The following is a 25,585-nucleotide window of genomic DNA, read 5'->3' as shown; positions in this document are numbered from 1 at the left end:
AAAGTAATTGATACAGAGTTATGATTCAAGCCATGTGCATGAATAACACTGCATAGTTTTACATCGTCAATGAATTACAGTACCATATTCTGCTTGGTCTCTCTGCAGTCTGTGCTGCATGACTCACTTTTCTCCCAGAATGCCCCCTGAGGAGAGTCAAGACGCAGGGTGCAGCTGGTTGCGATAGGCCCACTGTTATGATGACGGTGATGCTAATTGTAATGGATGAGATCAGTGATCATCAGCGCCATGACGCTAGCACTTGCGCTGCTGGATGGCGTGTTCCCCGCCTGGCCTGCCTCACACCCGGAGACTCAACCGGCCTCGGCCCATGTTAAGCCCCGCATGCTGCTGTTGCCCAGCGATGGTTGCCAGGCAGCTGGGGGAGTGCTAATTAAAACTGGAAGAAATTACAGGCTTGTGTTGATGAAGAGGTGTGTATTTGGGCGGAGAGGCTAAAGAAAAGGGGAGTTAAGGAGGAAAGGGGTTTTGGACTGAAGCCACAGGTGATTATGGGGCAAATTATTCCAGGAAAACAAGCAGGAAAGGACCTGTTATTAAAGCTACCAGGAAAAGATGCAATTTAACAATAGCTTTCTCCACTCTGTCCCAAGTATGCACAGATATATTGAGACCAGTGGTGGTTGGTTAAATTATATTTTGGTGGGGCGTCAGTTTTCGGATGCATTATAACCACATATCACCTCTAGGATACACCAAAGTACATGTACCACTGTTTTAAAGTATTGATTTAAATTAAAATTAAAATTAAAATTAAAATACACAATATATGTTTTCAGTAATTTATTTTTATTTGTAAATTTCACCTATCTATCTTTCAAACATGCACATTTGTCCATTACTCTATTGTTAACTTCAGGCATATCCCTGACAAGTGTCTTTTCCACTGATAATATGGCCAATGCATTTAGACCAGGGGTGAAGATAACACGGGTAGATCGCATGGTATAAAAAAAAAAAAAAAAAAGAAAATCAACTTAACAGCTAAAAGATGGTACCACCCATGTCGGATTCAAGCACATCAAAGCCAGTCATGTTACCCACTGAGCCTCCCTGCTGCTCATACGCCTTTCAGTAGTATTACCTACAGACCTACTCGCTGATTACATTTCTGAAGAAGGTGCTTATTCTTTTAGGGATGTGACGTTTACTGCTGTGGGTGGTGCTTGGACGCAAATTTTTGCATCCTGAGGCTCTGCTATCTCTTGTATTGGGGGAGGGTCTACTGTGTATGCACCATTTATAACAAGAGTTTAAATGGTAAAGGGAGAGCTTCGGGTGCAGATTTTTGTGCCCCAAACAGGAAATATGTCAGCTGACTGCTCACTTAATGACCCAAAACATTTTTAAACTACACTTGAATGCAGATTATATACGGTACTCATGGTATCCTGTATGGTTCATTTATTTAAACATTCATATTTTTGTAAAATTATTTTAGGTGAATCCTATTGTCCTCTTCTATTGATGAGCTGCCGTCAAGGTCAAGGTTACTTTATTTATACCCGTAGGTAGATTTGTTATGCAGTCTAGGTGATTGCCTTGGCATTACAACAACACATACATTAAACATGTAAGACAGGACAAAAAGTGTTCAGTGTTCCACCATTCATCGGTATAGCAGCATGGATAAGTAAATAAAATAGGTGAGATCAAATAAATAAAAATAAGACGCAATAAAACACAATAAAAACCAGAAAAGATCAAACCAATCCGGGATAAAAACCAGAATAAGAACATACAATTAAAAAAAAAAAAAAAAATTGAAGTCACAATAATAATAAATAGAGCAAAGAAATGGAATAAATAAGTAAATAAGTTAGTAAAGTGCAATGTTACAATTTCTTATTGAGCTCAGTGACGGCGACAGGAACAAAGCTATTTTTATAACGCCAATGCCATTGATTGAGACCCAAGAAAGTAAAAGTATAAACTTTTTTACATTAGATAATTGTCTTGATTGGAAACAGCATAATGCAACAGCTATTTCCGATACTTTTTTTATTTTTTATTTTTTTATGGAATGTCCTCCAAAAATGCATTCCTGGGCTTCAACAGTATAAAGCATATAAAGATGTACAATGTGACACCATTTTGTGATATTAAAACGTGAAAACAAAATATCACAAGTAGAAAAAGCTCATTAATTCCAGTTTTCCCATGTTTATTTTTAATTACTCCTCATTTCCTCCTTCAGTGTCATCCCTTATCCATCATTCTGGGCCTGATGTCTGCTCCTAGAATCTTGAGTTTGCTCTGTTGATCAGTCTTTTGACATCGCTGTTGTTACATCCCCTCCTTAGACTCAATTAACACCTGAACCTGATGACTCTGATGGAGAGAGAAAACATAAGAAAGCGGTAGGGTGGATAACTCGACGTAGGCAGGAGTATGATTGGAATAAGAGGCAGTAAACAACCGCTGTGAGCCGCAGAGGAGAAAAGAGGAGGTGGGATGATGAGCACCGCTTCTCCTCCGCGCTGACTGAAGTGTCGTGTCAGGTTTTAAGTACTTTTCTCTCTCATTAACAGTGTCTGATGGAAGGTGCTGCTGCATGACTTTAAGTGTAAAACTGTTGTATCGTTTGGTGTTTTTCTGTTTCCTCTTAGAGGGTTTGATGTTTCTGATGGGGATGTGTGAATAATAACAGACAGTGAGAGAAAATGTGTGTTTTGACAGTCTGATCTTGTAAATCTGTCATCTGCAAAATCATTAAGAGAAGTCCTCATCATTTTTCTGTTTGTAAGATAATCTGACAGGCCTAGTAGTATCTTAGTGTTAGCAGAGATACCCAATATCACTCATTTAATTGCTCATGCTCTCTTTAAGCTGATTTTTCCAGGTGCAGTGGTTTTTAGCCTTATTTTATAAAATCCAAAATACTCATATTCCATAATAATGAACCCATAAAGACCCAAACATCCACCATCGACCAAAACCATCTACCGATCTAAAATGTTTAAAACCTGTTGATCCACTAATCCTATCGATCCACGTAAATAACTGGTATAAAATACAGTTTGTCATCTTTTTATGGTCATCGGATATGACCCATTTGGATGTTCAGAGGCTTCATAGTTACCGTGGAAACACTGTCATCTTCTACAACATGGATTCACCAGTAAAATACGCGATTTGATAAATGACAGTGGATAGACACACTGGGTTTATGTTCAGTTAGTGATAAAATTTGTTGAAAAAGTAAATTTTCCTCATTCTTGTCTGATTTCATCTTATAATCTTTGAATTTACTGAGAGCTTATATGAACATCTACATGATCAGTCAAGTTAAATATAGGAAAATACCTGTTTTTCACTGGGAAAAAAAGCAAAATACAGAGGATAATATTACAATAAATGGTGATAAATTTCTTAACAAAAGGTTAAATAGAGAGGAAAAAATAATTTGAGAACTGCCATAAAAGTAGCACTGGGTCTTTATGGGTTGTGAACTAGAATATTGTCATATTTGAAACAACAGTGGAATAAATGTAGTCTGTTGTTAAAACAGTGCAGGAGAAGATTTGTCGATGCAACAGGCTCAGCAGTAATGTTTTGACATCTTGAATGAGTGAAACCTTTTAAAGACTTGTATGAGCTCAAATGTGCATAACAGTAATTTGGAATTCACTTGGTAGAAACAGGTCTTTGTTTACCCACAGTTCTTTGTAGTTGGTGAAATATAGGTTGAAGAGGAAACTGGTCAAAGTCTGTTTAATAATGTCGTCAGCTCAACCAAAACATTGTTGGTTGAATTAAAAGGCTTCAGAGTGTGAATGAGGATGACTGTAGGTCACACATAGGTAAATATTGGTGTAATTAATTTGAAAATTTCAGATGTTTCATTTTAGATTCAGTTTCTGCTGTTATAGTGGTTACTCAGCACCAGTTAAATCATTTTTCTTTCTCAATTTCGACTCCTTACGTGAGTATAACACAGGAAATACATATTGATGCTTTACCACTTTTCTATTTTCTCTTATGTAACAGAATCTGTGGCAAGTGTACATTTTCATTTTAATGAGGTAAAGTTGTAAACAGTGTCTCCCAACTACAAAAAACAAAGAAAAAGTCTGTGTATGTCTGAATTAGTCAGTAGGAGGATTTTTTTTTTTTTTTTAATCAGTGATGGCACATTATATTCCCTGGGAGCGACTCCACAAAGCCTGTTGTTCATCCTACAGTCGGTCCAACAGTATTAACACTGTATAATTTCTGACTTTCTGGCTTCACCACACATACTAAATAAAATATCTCCTAGTTTACCATAATGGAGACACCTGAGGCATGTATCCACATTAGATGAGTAGCATCCAGCGTCACAGAGGGGATGACAATGAGAACAGCCAGAAATGATGGAAGAGGTTTGATTTGGAGGCAGAAAAAGGAAGATGGGAGGATGCTGAGAGCAGTGGAACCAGGGGAAAGCAGGGCAGGGGGTCCGAGGGCTCCTCCAGGAGATGCTGCCGCGCCCCAGTTCTGTCTCCAGCATCGTCTCCATGGCGATAAATTATTTGACTGCAGCATGAGGACTGTTTGGCAGACAGAGGACCGTGGGCCACATTCATATGCTAAATCCCACAGCGCTCACAGAAATACAGACAGCACACAGGCCAACTGAGTAGATGAAGACAGGAGCTGGAAATAAATAGCTCTTTATTATTCTCAGGGAAGTCATTTTGAACTCATGTTACGCCCAGATACAAAGGTGGCTGTGGTTTAAGCGGTAGGGGAAGTCCTTACTTATTGCAGCGTTGGTGGTTTGATCCCAGCTCCCTGTTCACACAAGGAAGTGTGGAAATCACTCACAAGTGGCTAAGGCAGCATTTTACTGTCTGTAATTAGTGTGCGAATGAACTGTGAACTGTAACGCTTTATTCAGACCTGTCATATCTGGAAAACAGTCTTTAAAGCATGTGCCATTTAAATTGTCATGAAGTTATAAAAGATAGTTTGCTGAAAGGTGCTCGTTGCGAGGACTACACAATGTTGAAGTGTGAGAAAGAACTGTACATGGTTTTATTACAAGCAGACATTTAACATCATCTTTGGAGTCATTTTTCAAACCCACTCAGTTTCGAGTTTAACATTTCTGTTGTTTAAAGGAGTGATATTTTGCTTTTTTAAATGGAATTAGGCATTTTAAAACATTTCCCCGTGGTCTACATAAACTGTAAATGCTCTGCTTGGGTCTGAATTCTTCATTAACTCTTTCGGTGCCAGACAGTTAAGGGGCTAATAAGCCTTAAAAGTGCCACAGAATTTGGCCGTTTTTCAGTATTTCGCGTCGTTTTTATAATCGAAGTCTGAATCGTCATCAGAACTCATTTTCTAGCAGATAGGACTGTTTTGACAGATCGCTGTGTTTACGATATTACTACAAAATGGCCATCTAATTTGCATATGATTTCATTCATAAATTCATTCATAAAATTTCCCAAGCAGAAAACGAAACGCGAGCTCTTCCTTGGTCAAAAACCACTCGGTAACATCCGACCGATTGCTACTTAGATTCAAAACGCACCGGACGCAGCCGATTCATTATTGATCGTAATTTGCAAGAAGATTTGAAAGAACGTCATCGAAATGTGAGAAAGAAATGGGGGTGGATGGTTTGTTTGTACACAAATATGGCGTGTTCTCCAAAGCCGATCTGATCGGCCCGTGGCACTTTAAAGGTTGTATTTGTAAAGCCGATTTAATCGGCCCATGGCATTGAAAGAGTTAATTCAACTCCACAAGTCCATCTTCAACCCTATTTCTGAGTAATGACAACAGAAAGGTCGTTTTGAGCACTGGCCCTTTAAATGCACATGACCCCACCCCCTCCAAGTTGTTGACCGTGCTGCTCTGTCCCGTTCAGCCACTTGAGTTCGTTAATACAACCAACAGCTGAACATTTTAGGTAATCGGCTCGAAGTTTGGACATATTTTCAGTATGGACTACAACCGCTGCTGCTGACAAACAATTATGTCATACTCGGAGAAATGTTCGTCGGAAGTCTTTACCTTACTTGTGCAAATGTCGTGACATAACTAGTTATAGACATAACAAATTAAGAAGGAATGAAAACGGGTTGCAGAAACCCACTGGATTTTTGCCGGAATTAATATAAAGATACAGTAGCTTTGCAGCACCTGGAGGGTTCAAATTCAAACTTTTGGAACTATTGGGGTCCAAATACACAAATAAATGTACAAAAGACTAATAAAAGTGAGTTTAGTGAAATATGATCCCTTTAATATCTGAACAAACACTTGAGAAAGAAGAAATGATTTAGAATAAGCTGTTTCTTTTAAAGTTTTGATTGAATGAAGGTATCAAACCCAAACTGGTGAAAACACAACTATGAAAAATACAACTATTACTTCACAAGGTACCTTAAAATATAAACTTAAACCAGATAAATCAAACTTCTCAGAGGAATATTACAGCTATAGATGAGCATTCCTACAAAGTTTGGAATTTTTGCAGGTCTGGTTGAGTTAAAAAAAACCAACATAATTGTGGTTCCAAGTTATTGCCCCTATTCTGTTTTCGAATATATAAAATTCACTAATTCTAAAAAAAATAATAAATTCATCATAGAAGCAGAGTGCTTTTCATGTCAGTGCAGCCAAAATATTTACCACTGTTCCAGAAGGTGGAGGCCAGAGATTAAACAACCACAAGGGGAAAATGCAAATTTTTCGAAATCTGGTTTGGCAGTTCTAAAAATAAAGTCTGGTTGGCTCCTGATTCCAAAAGAGAAAAAAGTGCTAGATTAAAAAACTGTATAAAATCATGTGACATCTGAGACATACGGTAGATAGCAATTATAAGCCACACACAAGGTGCAAAAACATTGTCATCTTGTCACAACAGTTCAACCCAAGGCCAAGTACAATAAGTAATGAGCCTCATGATGTAGTCTGTGATCAGATTTATGACAGATGTTAACAGCTGGAGTTTTAACATATTTATTTACACAATAAGAATAGAATAGAATAGAATAGAATAGAATAGAATAGAATAGAATAGAATAGAATAGAATAGAATAGAATAGAACAGAATCCTATATTATAAAAGGAAAGTGGACTCTGTCTGAGTGTCTTGGGGATCACACAAAATTCAGAAAAAGCTGACTGTTGCAGATTTGCACACTTGTGTCTTTTTGGTCAAGGAAGAGACTAGCGAAAACCGCAAGCTGATAGTTTCAATATTTTGAGAGATATTAGTAATTTTGGAGTACAATGGCCATCTCATTGCTATGCCCAGAATCATAGAATCATCACTGAAGTGGGTTACCTAGCAACAGATAAACAATAGGGCAGGGCCACATTGCCATGGTGTCAAATTTCATGTGCAGAAACAGACATGCCAGCTGAGAGGTAATTTAACTGAAAATGCCAGTGGAATTTACCAAGAAAGTAAAGGAATGAACTGTATCAGAGGCTCTAGAACCCCCACGGGTCAATGCGCAAGTAGAATAGAATAGAATAGAATAGAATAGAATAGAATAGAATAGAATAGAATAGAATAGAATATTTATTTTTTTATTTAACCTTTATTTACCCAGGCAAGCAATTATGAACAGATTCTTATTTACAAATGCAGCCTGATCAAAGAGCAATGGCTCCTTGAGGGGTAGGGGGTGAGGGGGCTACAATAGAATAGAATAGAATAGAATAGAATAGAATAGAATAGAATAGAATAGAATAGAATAGAATAGAATAGAATGGTATTGTCACTGTCACAGGAACAATGAAAATCAGTTCAGCAGCTCTGTTCTATTTAGCAGCAAAACACTTAATGCAAACAGGACTGTATACAAATATCACACAAAATACTAAAAAAAAAAAAAAAAATGTAGGCATGTGCAAAAGCTCCGGAATAAAATGTTAAATACACATATGCTACTAAAGTACTACTAGCATCGTTAGCATCACAAGCGTCCATTTACTGTTCCTCAGACATCAAATATGGTCTGGAAAAGTGTGGAATTCTCAAATGATAGAGAACAGAAACTGGTGTTGGTTATTGGTCGGAAATGAAACATGTGAAACCAAAATGTCCGGTGTCATAATCTGACGGTTTGTACGCTCAATTATCCATCACCGCCTCCTGCCAGAGAGGTTTGGATGCTACTGGTGTTGTTGTTCCAGTCACACAGTCACAAATGCTGTAATTTTTCCGGTGAATTAAACTGCACATGGCCAAACATGTGCACGTAGATCCATTCGATTTCTCTCTTTACTGAAAAAATACGCTGATTTATTTTACAATTTATATATTTATTTTCTTCCGGTTTATACTCTTATGACCCCCTCACGAGGAGTAACAACCATGTTTAGCGTGCCGCGTTCAAGTGTAGCCATGGACAGTCTTGACCTCGGCCGTCGTCACATTTCCTCTTGCAGCGACACAAAGCTGCACATTTCTGCACCACAGGCCTGCGCCGTCTGTCATCCACTGTCCTCGGGCTCAGCCAGAGGCTTTTCTCAGCACACTCCGCCGGTGTTGGGTTTCAGTTGTGGTAGCTGGTATGATGAGATCAGTATTTCACACAAATCAAAACCCAGTGGAGGTCAGTGGGTTTCTGGGCCGGGTCTGTCATTCCCCACTAAGGCAGGACAGCTGGTTTGAGGGTTTGTGGCGGATGTGGATGAGGGGGCCGAGGGAGACCAAAAACAGAGAAAACCACACCTGTTGGAGGGGATTATGATAAACAGTGAAACGGTTCTGGAAATGTGCACTCAATGAGGTCACATGTTTGAGCATCAGAAAAGCAAATAACGATTCTGCATTAATTGGAGATGGTACATATAGGCTTTATATAGACATTGAAAAGAGTGATGTTTTGCTTTTTTAAATGGAATTCTGCATTTTAAAACATCTCCCTGTGGTCTACATAAACTGTAAATGCTCTGCTTGGGTCTGAATTCTTCATTAATTAAACTCTACAGGTCCATCTTCAACCCTGTTTCCGAGTAATGACACCAGAAAGGTCGTTTTGAGCGCTGGCCCTTTAAATGCACATGAGCCGCTTCATCCCCCCCGCCCCCTCCAGGTTGTTGACCATGCTTTCTGTCCCATTCAGCCACTTGTGTTCATTAATACAACCGACAACTGAACATTTTAGGTAATCGGCTCAAGGTTTGGACATATTTTCAGCATGGACTACAACCGCTGCTGCTGACAAACAATTATGTCGTACTCAGAGAAATGTTCGTCTGAAGTCTTGACGTTATATGTGTAAATGTCATGACATAATTAGTTATAGATGCAACTAATTAAGAAGGAATTGAAACAGGTTGTAGAAATTGCTAGAATTAATACAGGGTGAGTCAGAAAAAACGCTCTTTTCATTTAAAGAAATTGTACCACTGAAATGGAAATGTTTATTTTTCTTTTGATTATACAGTCATATTGATGTGGTTATTGAGCATGTCTGGCGATTGAATCATTGATTTATGGCATAGCATAACAGAGGGAATGTCCATTGTTTATTGTGCACCGAAATATCTGCCAACACAGTTTATGCCACCGTGAATGAAATTGAAATTGTCAACCATTACAGCATGTTTACTCGCCATCAAAATGTTTTGTCGCAACAAAGTCGTCCGGCACAACCTTCAACCTGGCTACCATTCAGATTGATGCAAATCTGTGCTCGTTGTCGCATCTCTAACACAGCTCTTCTCGCCATTCGTGTTCGTCGTCCCTGACCTTTCTTTATTAAGGTTTCTGCTGGTACCAGTTAGGCGATACTTGATCACATTTCTCCTCGCTGATGAGGCAGCTGGGGCACAGACATCAGGGAAACGGTCTTGAAACTGCCGGATGGTTTCTTGGACGCTACCACTTTCGCAGAATTTTGTCACCATGAAAGCTCTCTGCACATCCGTAAACTGTGGTCTTGCCATGATGAAAACTCCCTGGGCACTGTCATGTAGGCCTATGTCCTGAGTGTGAAAGCAAAGCCCCGACTCCTGTAATTGTTGTCAATTTCAAGTTTGTTCACTGTGGCATACATTGTGTTGGCAGGTATTTCAGTGCCCAATAAACAATGGACCTTCTCTCTCTTATGCAGTGCAATAAATCTATGACTACATCACCAGACATGCTCAATAACCACATCAATATGACTGTATGGTCAAAAGAAAAATCAGTGTTTCCGTTTTAGCAGTACAGTTTCTTTAAATGGAAAGAGCGTTTTTTCTGACTCACCCTGTATAAAGATAGCTTTGCAGCACCTGGAGGGTTCAAATTCAAACTTTATGAACTATTAGAGTCCAAATACACAAATAAATGAACCAAAGACTAATAAAAGTGGGTTTAGCAAAATATGATCCTTTTAAGTTTTATTGGTTCTCAAGTCATTAAAAAAACTTTTAAGTCAGGAAAGTTGAAGTGAAATTAAAAAAAAGAGAGAGAAAGTGTGCTTCATATACATAGTAAACCAGTCAACCAAGCAAGTTATCATATGAATTAGGGGTTAAAGTTGTGTAGAAAACTCTCCTAGAGCTGAGATACTAGTGGAGATGATGAAGAAGATGGATGAAGCTGAAGATGTGAGTTAAACTACACAAGACAACTGAGTTCAGAAGGAGGAGTGGAGAAAAAAAACACAGAATACAGCAGAGTGAAGGAACATATTAAAGTTTGGGAGTTCACATGTGATTGGCCAGCAGTGAGTGTGTCAGGTTGTGATTGGATGAAGATGGAAATCAGCTGAATGAATTTAGACACAACAGGAAACTGTGTTATCATTTAGAAACCCTGCATAGGTAGACAGTCGGAGGTCTGTGTCCATTTATGGGGCGGCTGTGGCTCAGGTGGTAGAGTCCAGTAACCGAAGGGTTGGCGATTCGAATCCCGAATCTGTCCTAGTCAGTTCGTTGTGTCCTTGGGCAAGACACTTCACCCTTCCTGCCTCCAGTGCCACCCACACAGGTGTATGAATGTTTGGTGGTGGTCGGAGGGGCTGTAGGCGCAAATTGGCAGCCACGCTTCTGTCAGCCTGTTCCAGGGCAGCTGTGGCTACAAATGTAGTTTACCACCACCAGAGTGTGAATGTGAGAGCGAATGAATAATGGGTCAATAATGTAAAGCACTTTGGGTGTCTAGAAAAGCGCGATATAAATCCAATCCATTATTACCTGTAGTTTTACAGTAGATTCAGAGTGGACAGTATGTTGCTAATAATCCTTAAGAGAGAGCCGAAAGTTTCTAAGTCGTCAATGACCTCTTTTTAGGTCAGGTCCCATTGTTTACATTCACAAAATATTCAGTTTTTTTCCCTTAGTCTGAAAAGAACTGTATTCTTGCTAGGCTGTTATAGCTAATGATTTTTTTTTCTCCTTACTAATATTTTCAGATACATATGTATACATATACATATACGTATATGTATACATATACTATAAATACATTTACACTCACAGTCAATGAAAACTTTGACACCGTATTTTTCAACATAATTTTTATTTTGAAACCCTAAACTGGATTTTTTTTCATGTGAATCATTTGTTTAGGATATTGGCATACAGAAACAAAAATCTAAAGTTCCAAAAATAATTTCAAAACAAAAAACTTAACAAAAGAAAATGGCACCTGCCAAACACAAAGTCAGAACAGTAGCAGTCCTGGTCGGGAGTCGTCACTCTCTCTCGCCCTGGACGTAGTCTATCATCAACAGAGCCTGTGGTGTTGTGGTGTTCAACCAGGTTTCTGATTGTGGGTTGGGAACAGCCCATACATAGGCCTGGCTATATCACTGTAGCTCAAACCAGCCTCCACCATACCCATTGCCCAGAGACGTTCACGTGATAGATGTGGCATGATGCCGTTCACTGGACTAACAATGGTGGCCTTTTTTGGGCCTTTATATAGGCCTTCAAAACCAATCCTCAAATTGTACAGATACCCACTGAGTACTGCTCGATGTGTATTTGGTCCACTTTTGCAAAGAGACCAACCCATGTGCAATGAACCATGACAACATGACAACTCATCATTATCTCAACTACCCGAGCACTAAGTCATCAATAAATCCACAATAATTACAATCCCCCACAAGTAGAAATATGCATACATTTCTGCCTCAAAGTTTCTATTGACTGTCAGTATATATATACAGATACACATATACAGATACACATGCACACATACATATACACACATACACATACATATACATATACATACATACACACACATACCCATGAACCCCAGGGGTATATTCACTATTCCATGTACTGTGAATAAAAATAGCTTTTGTTCCATCATTGGGTTCAGACTGGTTTATCCAGATGAACACAGCCTCCTTTTTTCATTCTTTCATCTTGAAAAGGTCATGATATTTGCGCATAGAAAAAAACCTGCTGATAATAATAACTTACAACATACTAACTTTAAAAGTAGGTGTGTTTCTTTTTACCACACTGACTTAAAGGATAACGAAAGATAGTTTCAACATAGTCATAAAATGTTGCACCGTGCAGCTTAATTACACATTTTAGGACTTTTTCTTTCTGTTTATTCCACACACCTGCACATGCACCTGGTCTGCTGCTGTAAACAGATCGTCAGCGGCGTTGCATAACAACTTCAAATTATATAATCTGTTCGAAAAACGCTTGCCTTTCAATTAATTTTGGAAGAGTAGGTTCTGAAAAAGATCAGTCTGTGAGGTCTGGAAGGCTCAGTGTGAAACATTACGATAAGCGGTTCTTGCCAAAGTAGGCAGAAATTTGCCAAGTTGTCCTAAAAGTACAAGCCAGACTCACTTATCAATGTTCAAATACCTCCACAAATAGCTGGTTGGCTGCTTCTTCAAATATTGTTCTGCATCTTTTCTGTAGAGCCTTCAAAATGGGTTCAAACACAGTGGCTCCACACGTAGAAAAACACCAGGCATATCTGAATGAATTCATAAAGGAAATATCCTCATGAGCAGGAATATTAACCATAGTCTCCTGGGCCCGGGTGGATGACGTAGGTGGATCCAGTATGAGGCTGTTTGTATTCAGCCATGTGCCGGCCCAACTTGTGTTTGATGGAGCAGTGAGGTCGCTGCGGCCAAAGGAAGCACTGACTTCACAGCGGATCATCTTCAGCTGACTGTGCAGCATCCTCAGCCACACTTTTTTCTCAGCTGTCAGCAGAGGAACAGGCAGCGTGAGCAGCAGCACCTGCACTGTGATCACACCACTTCATCACCATGCACAGCCATCAATAACACAGTCAGCCCATGTTTGATCACTCGGCCCCTTCCCCGTACGTCCCTATCTACAACCAGCGTGTTACAGCAAAATTAAACATTCATTCATTTATTTTCCGAAGCGCTTAGAGCCTGTCCTGGACGTGTCACTAGTTCATCACAGGGTGGACATGCACAAGCGAACTACCATTTACACCTTTGGGCGAGTGGACTGACCAATTAAAAGGTCACAATGAAACAGTCATGAGTAAATTATCTCTCGTTGCAGTTAAAACAATAGAAATGAGTCGTTTCACCACATGAAATGCATGCCATCCTGTGATATTCTCACATCAGCTGGTGACTGTCTTCTGCACTTTATCACAAACATTACACTGTTGCCATATTTGCTGCTGCTGTTCGGTTCCATTATTCATCTGCTCTCCTCAACTGTTACTGTACTCCACTACCGCTGCTACTGTCAATAGATGGACATGTACACTTTATATTCTATTACAACTAGTGCTGGGCAGCGATTGAAAATTTTAATCGCAATTAATCGCATAGATTTCTGTGATTAATCACGATTAATCACATAGTTATATTGTGGGGAGGGGGGGCGGCATCAACAGCGTGTATTGCCTTTAAGTGATATTTCAGACTTGAGGTACTCCAGTGATAAAAATAATTCCACATTGCAGTGCTTCCAAACAACTGTGTCCTTCTCAACCCCACCATCTGAAGACATTTAAAATGAAAATGTCCATGGAACAGACCGCTACTTTTCTCCATGTTTATGTCCCCACCAGTTTATTTCCGCTTGTGAGTGATTGACAGGAGTCTTAAGCCCACTAATAAATACTAATACTAATAAGCCAAATAATATGTGATGTTCAGTTGTTAAAAGCAAGCAAAGGGGGCCCTCTAGTGGTTGGAATAAATTGCACTAACATATGTTTTGTCCTTTCGGTGTTCCCGTAGTCAGTTCGGACATAGGAAGGAACTAACAGACACGTTTCTTTCACTCTGTTTGTATGGCCCCAAAAACGTTTGCCTGTGAGTATTTTATGTTCAGCTGTTGTAAGAATGAATAGTATAAAATATCTCTGAAGTGAACCTTTGTTGCTGGATAAAAAGACGTTGTAAATCTTAAATTAAGCTGTAAATGCTAATCGTTAGCGTGTCTATGGATTTTCCCATTCAAGTTAGCATCAAGCTAATCACATCATAAATAAGTAAAGGCTAGTTCAAAGGCTGGCATATTATACCTAAACACAACCAATGAATTTACATGAACTCAGCATGAGCCGGCATAAAGAATTAGCAACCCATCTCCAACTGCTAGCATAAATGAATTAGCTTAAACATGTTAATAACACATTGTAATAAACACATCCAAAATAACGTCATAAACATGTTTCTAACGGCACGTTTGCATGTGAAATTATTTAGCAAACAACAGAATGATTGATACATACAGGCGCTGCTTCTGCAGGAGTTACACAAAGTTTGATTCAGCATTACTCGAAAAGTTCGCAGGCTTTTCTCCTCTCAGCTACACTGACACTGGCGCTTGGTTCTGAAGTGCCTGTGGAGTGCCAAAATAAAAGCATGAGTTTCAAAATAAGAGTCCGTATGTATAAATGAACTAAGACTTGCTTGAAAGGCAGAACGGCATTAACGGGAGATAAAAAAAATTGTTGGCGTTATTTAATGAATGTGTTAACGCGGTAATAACGCGTTTTGCCCAGCCCTAATTACAACTTTTTCTTTATACAAGGTGAGAGAAAAACAGCATCTCAATTCTTTGTATGTTCTGTGCATCTAGTGAATTGACAAAAAAATAACTATCTTGTTTTTCCAAAATACTGATATTCATGTCTATTGCCACCACAACCGTAAAATACCAATATACAGTTAATATTCTATATTACCTATGTAGTCAAGTAGCAAAGTGGCATTTGGCCTCATAATCTGATAATAAACAAGTGGTTCCAGGCACAACAAACCCCGCCCCTCGCACGTATTGTAGCTTATTTCGGCATCGATCCAGCTGATGTCATCATGTCTATGCGTGTGCTGATGTCAGCATTTCAATTGCCTCTATATATGTGCCAAGTTTGAAGTAAATTAACCCTTTCATGCATTAATTATGAGAAGCTTAATCAAGATTTTTTTTTCTTTGGTGTTTTTAATTCCTCTTTAGGCATGACTTAAAAAACAAACAATGTGATTGAATTTTTTTATGAACCTATTTTTCATGGCGTTACAAAAATATCCACTCAGCTGGACACCATGCGTTTAATTTTAGAAGCAAAGAAACATGTATTTACTGATATACTGCATAAAAACTATGAAATAAAAACATTAATACTGCTAATCTGACGTTTTCTCACATTTTAACATACCTGCATGAAGATAATTTGCCTAAAAAAACAACCTTTTTGTTAAAAAAAAAAAAAAAAAAGTTAATTACAGTCTAATAACAATTAGAATTTTTTTTACACTCAAACATATTTCTGCAGATCAGGTTTATCTAGAACAGCAAATTTACAGTAGTGGTGTGAATTACAGTGTATGGGATGATGCATAAGTGTCCACTGTGTTGGCTGATATGGAAATAAACCAAGAAAATCCATAAATATACAAGAGAACAACACCTTTGAACAGCTGTCCACTGTAGTGACCACTATGCATGAAAGGGTTAAAACTAAAGTGATGTTTTTATAGACATGTAAAATCTCGCCCATTATAAGTAAATGGGTGAAAAAAGATTTTAAAAATTCATAAAAAGTTTGAACTTTGACCTACTTTTTCCAAAATGTAACCACATCTATTCTGGATCAGTGGGAATCTGTAAACCCAATTTGGTATGAATTCAACTAATAATTTTGCAGCTATAGTCATTTGAAATTTTGCCCATTATAAGTAAATGGGGAAAAGAAAAAGATTTCAGGATCAGAATCAGCTTTATTGGCCAAGTCTGTGAACACATACAAGGAATCTGACTTCAGTTTTTACATTGCTCACAACATACAGTTCCGACATGAACCCAGACAGCATGTGGACCTAGACATAATATAGACAAACATTGGACTAGAGACAAGGACAACAATGGGTTGAGATTTACAGTGGACTTAATATGTACAGAGTGCAAATTGGCGTTTTTATACAGTAAATGGATGTATGGATCTGGTCTATTAAGAATTTATGTTTTTAAAAATTTTAAAAATTCATAAAAAATTCAAACTTTGACCTGTTTTTTTCCAAAATGTACTGACATTTATTCTGGGTCACTGGCAACCTATCAACCAAATTTGGTATGAATTCAACCAATAGTTTTGCTGCTAGAGTATTAACAAACAAACATACAAACAAACCGAACCAAAAACAATACCCCTTGCCTCACCTTTGGGAGGCGGGGTAATAAAATCCTTCAGTAAAACCCAGAAGGTGGGGCAGAATAAACAAAGGTGAAACTGTATAAACTTTGTAACCTGTGACATTTGAAGCAGATTAAAAAAAATGCAGTCATGAAATCGTCTTTATTACATCTGCAGCAGTACAGCAACCACAAAAAAACTGTTCAATCACTGACAATAAGAGAATAAAAGTCTGATGTACGTGTACTAAAAGTGCACCCTGTGGTGAATCTTTAACCCTCCAATGAGAGCACATTCTCATGTCACCTGCTCAACCAAAGCTGTCTGAGCCACCTACATAATTTTTTGTCCAGCGTCTGTAACCAGGAAATGAACATATTCACACAGAAATGAACTAAATACAGTACAAACAATGTCAGTAAATGTTGACACGAACCACAGGCTGCACAACGAGTATCATAGCAGAATAATTTTAACAAAACCTGTTATTTCATAATTTTAACTTTGCTAAAATCAATGTCGTAACAGCTTTTCTACAAGTAATTTTACATCCCCATTTCATCGGGAAACACTGTAGCTGCAGACTTACATTTAACATAAATGAAAACAGTAAATATAAACCCACAGAACACATCCCAGGATATCCTCTCACTTCTGTCTCTGTGTCTTTTCTGTCTGCTTTGTCGCTGTCAGCAAACAAACCACTAGCTCATGCTTTCATCTTCAGCACAAAGACAGAACATGCAAATGTCATGGTGCCCCACCCAGGGTCCGCCTGCACCACTGCCCTGTTGACATAGACTACCTGTTAGTACCTCTGGGAGTCTGGTGACAGCTTGGATCCTGGTTTACTTTAGATGTCAGTAAATATACTTAAGGTGGCCTTAGTATGGGTCAACAGGTCTGTTCTGAAAACTGAATCCTGCAGGATCTAAGGGTCATGACCTCAACAGAAGCTGTGATAGAAGATCAGAGCCTTCATTCTTTAGTTTTATATTACGTCCTTGTCTGTTTTATGTTGTTAATATCATTTTGCCTGTTTTTCACCAATAGATACACTAGGTGATCACCTTTTCTTTTTTCTTTCTCATATCTCTACATCCCATTATAATTTCATTCATCCATCCATCCATCCATCCATCTACCTATTTCTATGACTTCCCAGTTTAGGATCAATAAAGTCTGTCTACCTATCTATCTATCTATCTATCTATCTATCTATCTATCTATCTATCTATCTATCTATCTATCTATCTATCTATCTATCTATCTATCTATCTATCTATCTATCTATCTATCTATCTATCTATCTATCTATCTATCTATCTATCTATCTATCTATCTATCTATCTATCTATCTATCTATCTATCTATCTATCTATCTATCTATCTATCTATCTATCTACCTATCTATCTATCTGTCTATCTGTCTGTCTATCTGCTTACTCATTCATCCGACCGTCCGTCCATCCATCCATCCATCCATCCATTAACTGTATATATGTATTTATTGTGTTGCAGGATAAGGAAAGTCCAGTTCCCTGTGAAGGTTTGCCGTTCGGCCGTGCAGCTGCACATGCGAGGCAAATCCAAGAGCGTCACCGTGGAAACCAAACCGGGCCAGACCAATGAGGACTTCAAGAAGAGCAAAGACGGGTTCATCCTGTTGGTCCCAGCCAACTAAGACAGTCCGTCCATCTCGAACACCAGCAGTTTTACCTCCAGACCAGGACCTGGACCAGGACCATGTTCATGTAAAACAAGTACAGGTGACCCCTCAGCTGACAAAATAGACCATATCCTGAAAACCTGATGTTTACATGTGTGTAGTCTCAGTGTTTCTCGAATCTGCCGTCTTCATTCTGAGCTGCAGGAATTTAAGAGTCACTGGACAATGACGGCACATAATGGATTTGGAGGCGAATTTGGGAATTAAGGTTTTTATGCTGGTGTCGAGCATCACAACACAGTTACAACATGTAGACTGCAAGTGTAATATTGTCCTTTGCTTTTATCCTGAGTTGCATTTATGTAATATATTTGATATTTTTAGGAAGATTAAACAAAAACACGCACTTTTGTAATGAAAAACAAAGTCCATCGTAACGCTTATAACAGTGTCGGCACATATTTCAGTTGTTCTGTTGTATTTTGAGTAGAGCTGGGCATTGCCTCATGACTACTGACAAGAAAACAATGGGAATTATTCCACCTCAGAATAAAAAGAGGGAAATAAGAGCAGACAGCAGAGCAAAATAAATTATTCAAGATGTATTTAAGCAAATTCTCTGTGTGTTATTTCTCTCTAATGCTGTTCCACATGAGTTGACAGTGTGAATAGATGAAGAAGCACGTCTACACCAGGGTTATTATACTTATGTATTTTTCATTAGCTTTTATTCTATATTTATTTTTTTATTTTGTTTTTAGCTTTTTTGATGTAGGGTATTTGTGAGATGAGCTCAGAACATGTAACAACCATCCACAAACAGTATTAAATAAATGTGTCAGTCAGTGTTTTGTTATGCTCCAACACTTATATATGACATGCTTCTATATGTTTTTGAGTTTTTAAAAGGGCTAGAGGAGGATCACTGTTTGTGTGAGGTTGTCTTTGGAATAGTTTGATATTTTTCAAATAGATCAAAATGCATCAGAATTTTACTTAAAATCAAAGTTGAGTACCATGGAGTATGTTTTCAAAATCAGACAAAGTGCAAAACAGTATCCATATATACAATAATATAATAAAATACAAAGAGAATTACTTCAAAATGAATCGACTAACTGTTAATGAAGTCCAGGATTTTTTTTTTTTTTTTTTTTTTTTTTTTTAGATCATTTTAGGTTATCTTATTTTTTTTATAAACACAAGTCTCATTTCATTATTCCTTTTTCAGGTTAAACAATGATTTTTCACATCCGTTATAGTTTAGTTAAAACCCAAAAGACCCAAACAGCCATCGTCGACTAAAACCATCTACTGATCTAAAATGTTTAATACCTGTTGATCCACTAATCTTATCAATACATGATATAATTGGTGTAAAATAAAGTTTGTCATCTTTTCATGGTCATCAGATATAACCCATTTGGATGTTCAGAGGCTCTGTAGTTACCATGGAAACACCGTCATCTTCTACAACATTGGTTCACCAGTAAAACCCATGGAGTTGGATTAATGACAGTGGATGGAGGCAATGAGTTTATGTTAAATGAATGATAGATTTTGCTGAAAAAATCATTTTTTTCCTAGTTTTCTCTGTTTCTGATATATTAACGCTCAACTTTACTCTGAGCTTTTATGGACATCTACATGATCAATGAATTAAATACAGGAAAATACATGAAAAAATCCCAAATAAAGACGATAATATTATAATAAATTGTGACAAATGACCTAAGAAACGTTAAATATAGAGAAAAATCTTTTGGAAACTGACACAAAAGCAGCAGCGGGTCTTTATGGGTTAATAATAATAATCTTTGTGGATAATTACACAGATAATCAACTGCAAATATGCTTCGTCACAGTAAAGGAACAGTCGCCTTTCGTTGTTTTCTGTTCAGTGTTTTCTTCATGCAGTATATTTACTGATGTAAACCGTGGTGTCTTCTCCACCCTTCAGGAAGTGACAGAACCACACTTAAAGAAGTTCAATCCAAACTGTTTGTTCAGAGAAAACTGAACTGACGCAGAAGTCATTTCCTCTCTCGTCCCCTTGGATCAGATGGGCTCAGGTTGATAAACACTGGGATGCTGCAGACATTGTGTTTCAAGATTTTAGAGTTCAGGAACTGTCACTGTTCATCTGATGCTCAGTGTAAAATGCAGTGAAATGCAAAAAAAAAAACTGTAGTGTTTATGGTCATATCGACTAGACCACATCTACACTCATCATTTGGACAGTTGTAGACACTGTAAACACTTTATTTCATATCCATACACACGGAAACACATGAAATTTAATGCATTTCTGATTAAGTTTAGTGTTTTAGCCACAGGTTTATGCTGCATTCAGGACCAGCCAAATCACTGTTGTCTTTACTCAACGTTTTAGTCACAATAGTTGCCTTTATATATATATAGGTGAAAGACAAGCTGTAAATTTATGTCACTAGAGAAAATAAGGAAGGAGTTCAGTGATTGGTGCGGTGTTAATACAACATCTGGCACCATCTGTTTCACTTAGAGCTAAAAAAAAAAAAACCTATAACACCTAGAAAACCATCACAGGTGTGTCAAAAAATAAACCTGTTATTTCTAAACAGAGAGTAGATGATTGCGTAATCCACTTTATGCAGATGACACCATCCTGTATAATTAGAGAGAGGTGGAAGAAGTAGGAGTACCACAGTGTAGATATATATAATGGGAAATAGTCCTGCATTCAAAATGTTAAACGTGTACTTAAAACATATAGTATAAAGTATGCACTATGCACTAACTGTTAGATTTTATATCTGATTTATTCTGTATTTTAATAATGTAATGCAGTTTTGTGATGTAAGTCAGAAAATAGGTAAGCAAATAAATGTATCTAGATATTTTTTTTCAATGTCTGTTTTAATTGATTTATTTTTTTTTTTTTACATAAAGTCAGGATAAAATATATCCCAAATATAGTTTTCTTCACGAACACTGGTGAAATTTATTCACGGTGAATATATTAAAAGAATCAAACCACATGCATTTCCAAGTTTTGACAGGAAATATGCCACTTTTGTAATTTTTTCAGAATTTTCTGAAGGCAAAAAGACAGATGTACACTCAGTGGCCACTTTATTAGGTACACCTTGAGATGCACTAGATGTACCTAATAAAGTGGCCAGTGACTGCATTACCCAGTTCAACTGTGGAGATATTCTAAATTCATTCTAAGTTCTATATGCGGGTAGAAATAATCACCTACTGAATGAGGTTTTACAGATTTGATGAAAAATTGGTGACGAAAGCCATACACACTAAACTGTTAGATTTTATGTCAGATTTATTCTGTATTTTAATAATGTAATGCTGTTGTGTAAAGTAAGTCCAAAAATAGGTAAGCAAATAAATACATCTAGATTTTTTTTTTTCAATGTCTATTTTAATTGATATTTATTTTATGTATTTTTTTTTACATGAAGTCAAGATAAAAAATGACCCAAATATAGTTTTCTTTACAAACAGTGGTGAAAATGTATTCACAATGAATATATTCAAAGAATCAAACCACATGCATTTCCAAGTTTTGACAGGAAATATGTCACTTTTGTAATTTTTTCAGAATTTTCTGAAGGTAAAAAGACAGACATACACTCAGTGGCCACTTTATTAGGTACACCTTGAGATGCACTAGATGTACCTAATAAAGTGGCCAGTGACTGCATTACCCAGTTCAACTGTGGAGATATTCTAAATTCATTCTAATTTCTAAATGTGGGTAGAAATAATCACCTACAGAATGAGGTTTTACAGATTTGATGAAAAATCAGTGACGAAAGCCATACACAGCTTTAAAAGTGTACTTAAAATGTATAGTATAACATATGCACTGAACTTAGATTTTACATCAGATTTATTCTGTATTTTAATAATGCAAAGCTGTTTTATGAAGCAAGTCAGAAAATACGGAAGCAAATAAATACATCTAAATTTTTTTTAAATGTCTGTTTTAATTGATATTTATTTTATTATTAATTTTTTACATGAAGTCAAGATAAAACATGACCCAAATGTAGTTTTCTTTACAAACAGTGGTGAAAATTTATTCACAATGAATATATTAAAAGAATCAAACCACGTGCATTTCCGAGTATTGACGGGAAATATGTCACTTCTGAAGGCAAAAAGACAGATGTACACTCAGTGGCCAATTTATTAGGTACACTTTGAGATGCACCAGATGTACCTAATAAAGTGGCCAGTGAGTACATTACCCAGTTCAACTCTGGAGATATTCTAGGGTAGAAATAATCACCTACTGAATGAGGTTTTACAGATTTGATGACAAATTGGTGATGAAAGCCATACGCAGCTTTAAAAGTGCACTTAAAATGTATAGTATAACATATGCATTAAACTTAGATTTTACATCAGATTTATTCTGTATTTTAATAATGTAAAGCTGTTGTATGAAGCAAGTCAGAAAATACGGAAGCAAATAAATAAATCTAGATTTTTTTTCAATGTCTGTTTTAATTGATATTTATTTTATTATTATTTTTTGCATGAAGTCAAGATAAAACATGACCCAAATGTAGTTTTCTTTACAAACAGTGGTGAAAATTTATTCACAATGAATATATTCAAAGAATCAAACCACGTGCATTTGAGTATTGACGGTAAAAATGTCACTTCTGAAGGCAAAAAGACAGATGTACACTCAGTGGCCACTTTATTAGGTACACCTTGAAATGCACCAGATGTACCTAATAAAGTGGCCAGTGAGTACATTATCCGGTTCAACTCTAAATTCATGTGACATTCTCGATGCGGGTAGAAATAATCGCCTACTGAATGAACTCTAAATGTTAGTAGTGACCTAGAATTCATGTCTGTGAGAGGTCTGCCCCTTTACTTTCCACCAACACTCAGTTTTAGTGTGACAGCTTAACTCTGTCGGCCGCTTTTCATCCCGTCTCTGCACTGTGACCTGATAGTGATGGCCTGGCCTCGCTGTAACCTCGCTTTCCCTCCTCTCTGACGTACTTCCTGTTGTGATTCCCCCAATCCCGCTGTCCTCCAGGTCGATTATACTCAGAAAGACTGTGTGAGTGTGTGTGTCTGTAAATGTGTGTAGTCGTAGTATTTATTTTTCATCGAATGGATTTGCATAATGGAGCGGAGACAGAACGTTCTGTACTGTATCTGTATAATTTACACCACACTCAGCAGAACCTTCGGTGTTAATGTACTTCAGAGACTGAACAATCAACGCTGTGCAGTGACTTCACACCAATAAAAGTCCATTTAACGCTTCTGTAACTGCACACACCTGTTCGATCAACACCTTTTCACTTAAAATAACTGCAGAAAACAAGTATACATTAAGTTTCCGTGCTACTTCGCTACTGTCGAAACCGGATGCTTTTTTATGCATCTGTCCGTGCATTTTGTCTGATTTGTTTTCATGGATTTTTGTAGATTTTTTTGAAGAAGGAAAACATAAAATACTGGTCTCTTGACTCATCTGTTTGGATTTGTAATATTTTTTTTATTTGTCTTGTTTACCCTGGTCTTCTCATGATTCATGATGCTCAGAGGCTGCAAATTCTCGCTGGGATTAATTAAGCAGCAAACCAATCTACTTTATTTATCTACCTATATACTTATGTAAGTAAGCTGCAGTTCCTATAGACAGAGGACGTGCTTCACTCTACAGTTATTCTACAAAACAAATGTAGTGTAAGTCGGCTAAAATTTACTTAGGGGGTGAAATGACTGGCCATTTTTGTAAAAAAAAAAAAAAAAAAAAAAGCAGTTGTAAGAAATGCATAGAACTGTGTTGAAATAATGCTAATACATTTGTGCACAGACTACTGATATTATTTGACAGTGGAAGCTCTATTTTCAGAAATATTGGATTTTGAATAGCACGTGTATGTGAAAACTTTTGCTGGTGGACGGACGTGACATTACCCATGATGATCTGGTCAGTACCAGTACTTTATTAGGAATAAACTTATAGACTTACTATTGCTAATTCTCCTCTTATTCATAAATGTTAGTATTGTGGATCTAAAACAGGGGTGTCAAACTCATTTTAGTTCAGGGGCCACATACAGACTAAAATGATCTAAAGTGGGCCGAACCAGTAAAATAATAGAAATAATAGGATAAGAACTTTAATAACATCAACTCCAAAGTTTTTTCTTATATTTTTGAGTGAAAAAAGTCAAATTCCGTGATGAAAATGTTTACATCTATGAACTGTACTCGAACATACCACCAACAAATATGAACAACCTGAAAATTCTTAAGAAAAATAACTGCAATTTTAAGAATATTACACCGTAGTTTATCATTTACACATGTACATCACAGCTTACAGATCACAGTGGATCTACAAATACACAGAACATTTAGTAAAAGGCAGAATGTTGGTAAAATTTCACATAATTCTCTTAAGACATTTCAGTTTGTTCACATTTTTTTTGTAAAAGGTTAATCTGTAAATGTAAATATTTGTGTAATTTTACCTTTTTTACACTAAAACAAAGAGAGAAATTTGCAGTTTTCTTTATTTATAGGTTATTATGATAGTATTTTACTGGTCTGACCCACTTTAGATTGTATTGACCTAAAGTGATTTTAACATCATTGATCGTTAATAACTTCAGTGTAATTTTTGCATTTCACAAATTCATTCCGGGGGCCGCATTGGACCCTTTGGAGGGCCGGTTTTGGCCCCTGGGCCGCATGTTTGACACCTGTGATCTGAAACAATAACAGCTGACACAAAAACACTAAATGTGGCTGTGGACGGATGTGACATGGTTGTTACAGATCCCATCATACTGATGCTCGGCAGCCATGTCACCGTTTACACTAATGATCCCTATGCAAAAACTAGGATCAGAATTATTTATTGTATAGTTTATAACAATATAGAATGGTTATTTCTTCATAAAAATGCTTATTATTAGAAAACTGTTGATTTAAAAAGTGACGTGTGACATTCTTAATGTATGTATCGGTGTAACATAAGCAGGATGGATCAGCACCATACCCCATATTGAACCTGTAAAAATAAAACGAGATATGTAGTATAGAATCTTGTAAGACAAAATTGGGGAATCTAAAAGAATAGAATATTTGTTTTTCAGGTAAATTCAGTTCAAATATAACTTGGCCATTTGTGACATGAAAATATAACATTAATTGGGATGAAATTGGACATTTTTGAGCTGAAAACATAGTTCATATGACCATCAACATGTTACAACAGAAGTGAAATCCTGTAAATTTGCAGAACTTGCATTTACCAACACAAAGTTCCTTTGGGGATTCAC

The 25,585-nt window shown here is 37.1% G+C and overlaps 1 protein-coding gene across 1 annotated transcript in view; it reads left to right on the top strand.

Annotated features, from left to right (window-relative positions):
• myo1g (myosin IG) overlaps positions 1-18,862 on the top strand; it is an 80,405-nt gene extending 61,543 nt beyond the window's left edge. Inside the window, exon 23 of the mRNA XM_030147748.1 lies at positions 18,110-18,862. Within this exon, the coding sequence (XP_030003608.1) occupies positions 18,110-18,272 (163 nt within the window). The 3' untranslated portion in view covers positions 18,273-18,862. The remainder of the gene's footprint in view (positions 1-18,109) is intronic.
• The last annotated feature ends 6,723 nt before the right edge of the window (positions 18,863-25,585 follow it).

Source organism: Sphaeramia orbicularis, chromosome 11 (assembly GCF_902148855.1).
Source record: "Sphaeramia orbicularis chromosome 11, fSphaOr1.1, whole genome shotgun sequence".
NCBI lineage: Eukaryota > Metazoa > Chordata > Actinopteri > Kurtiformes > Apogonidae > Sphaeramia > Sphaeramia orbicularis.
Note: the sequence above shows the minus strand (reverse complement) of the source record. Positions and strands in the feature narration are given on the sequence as shown.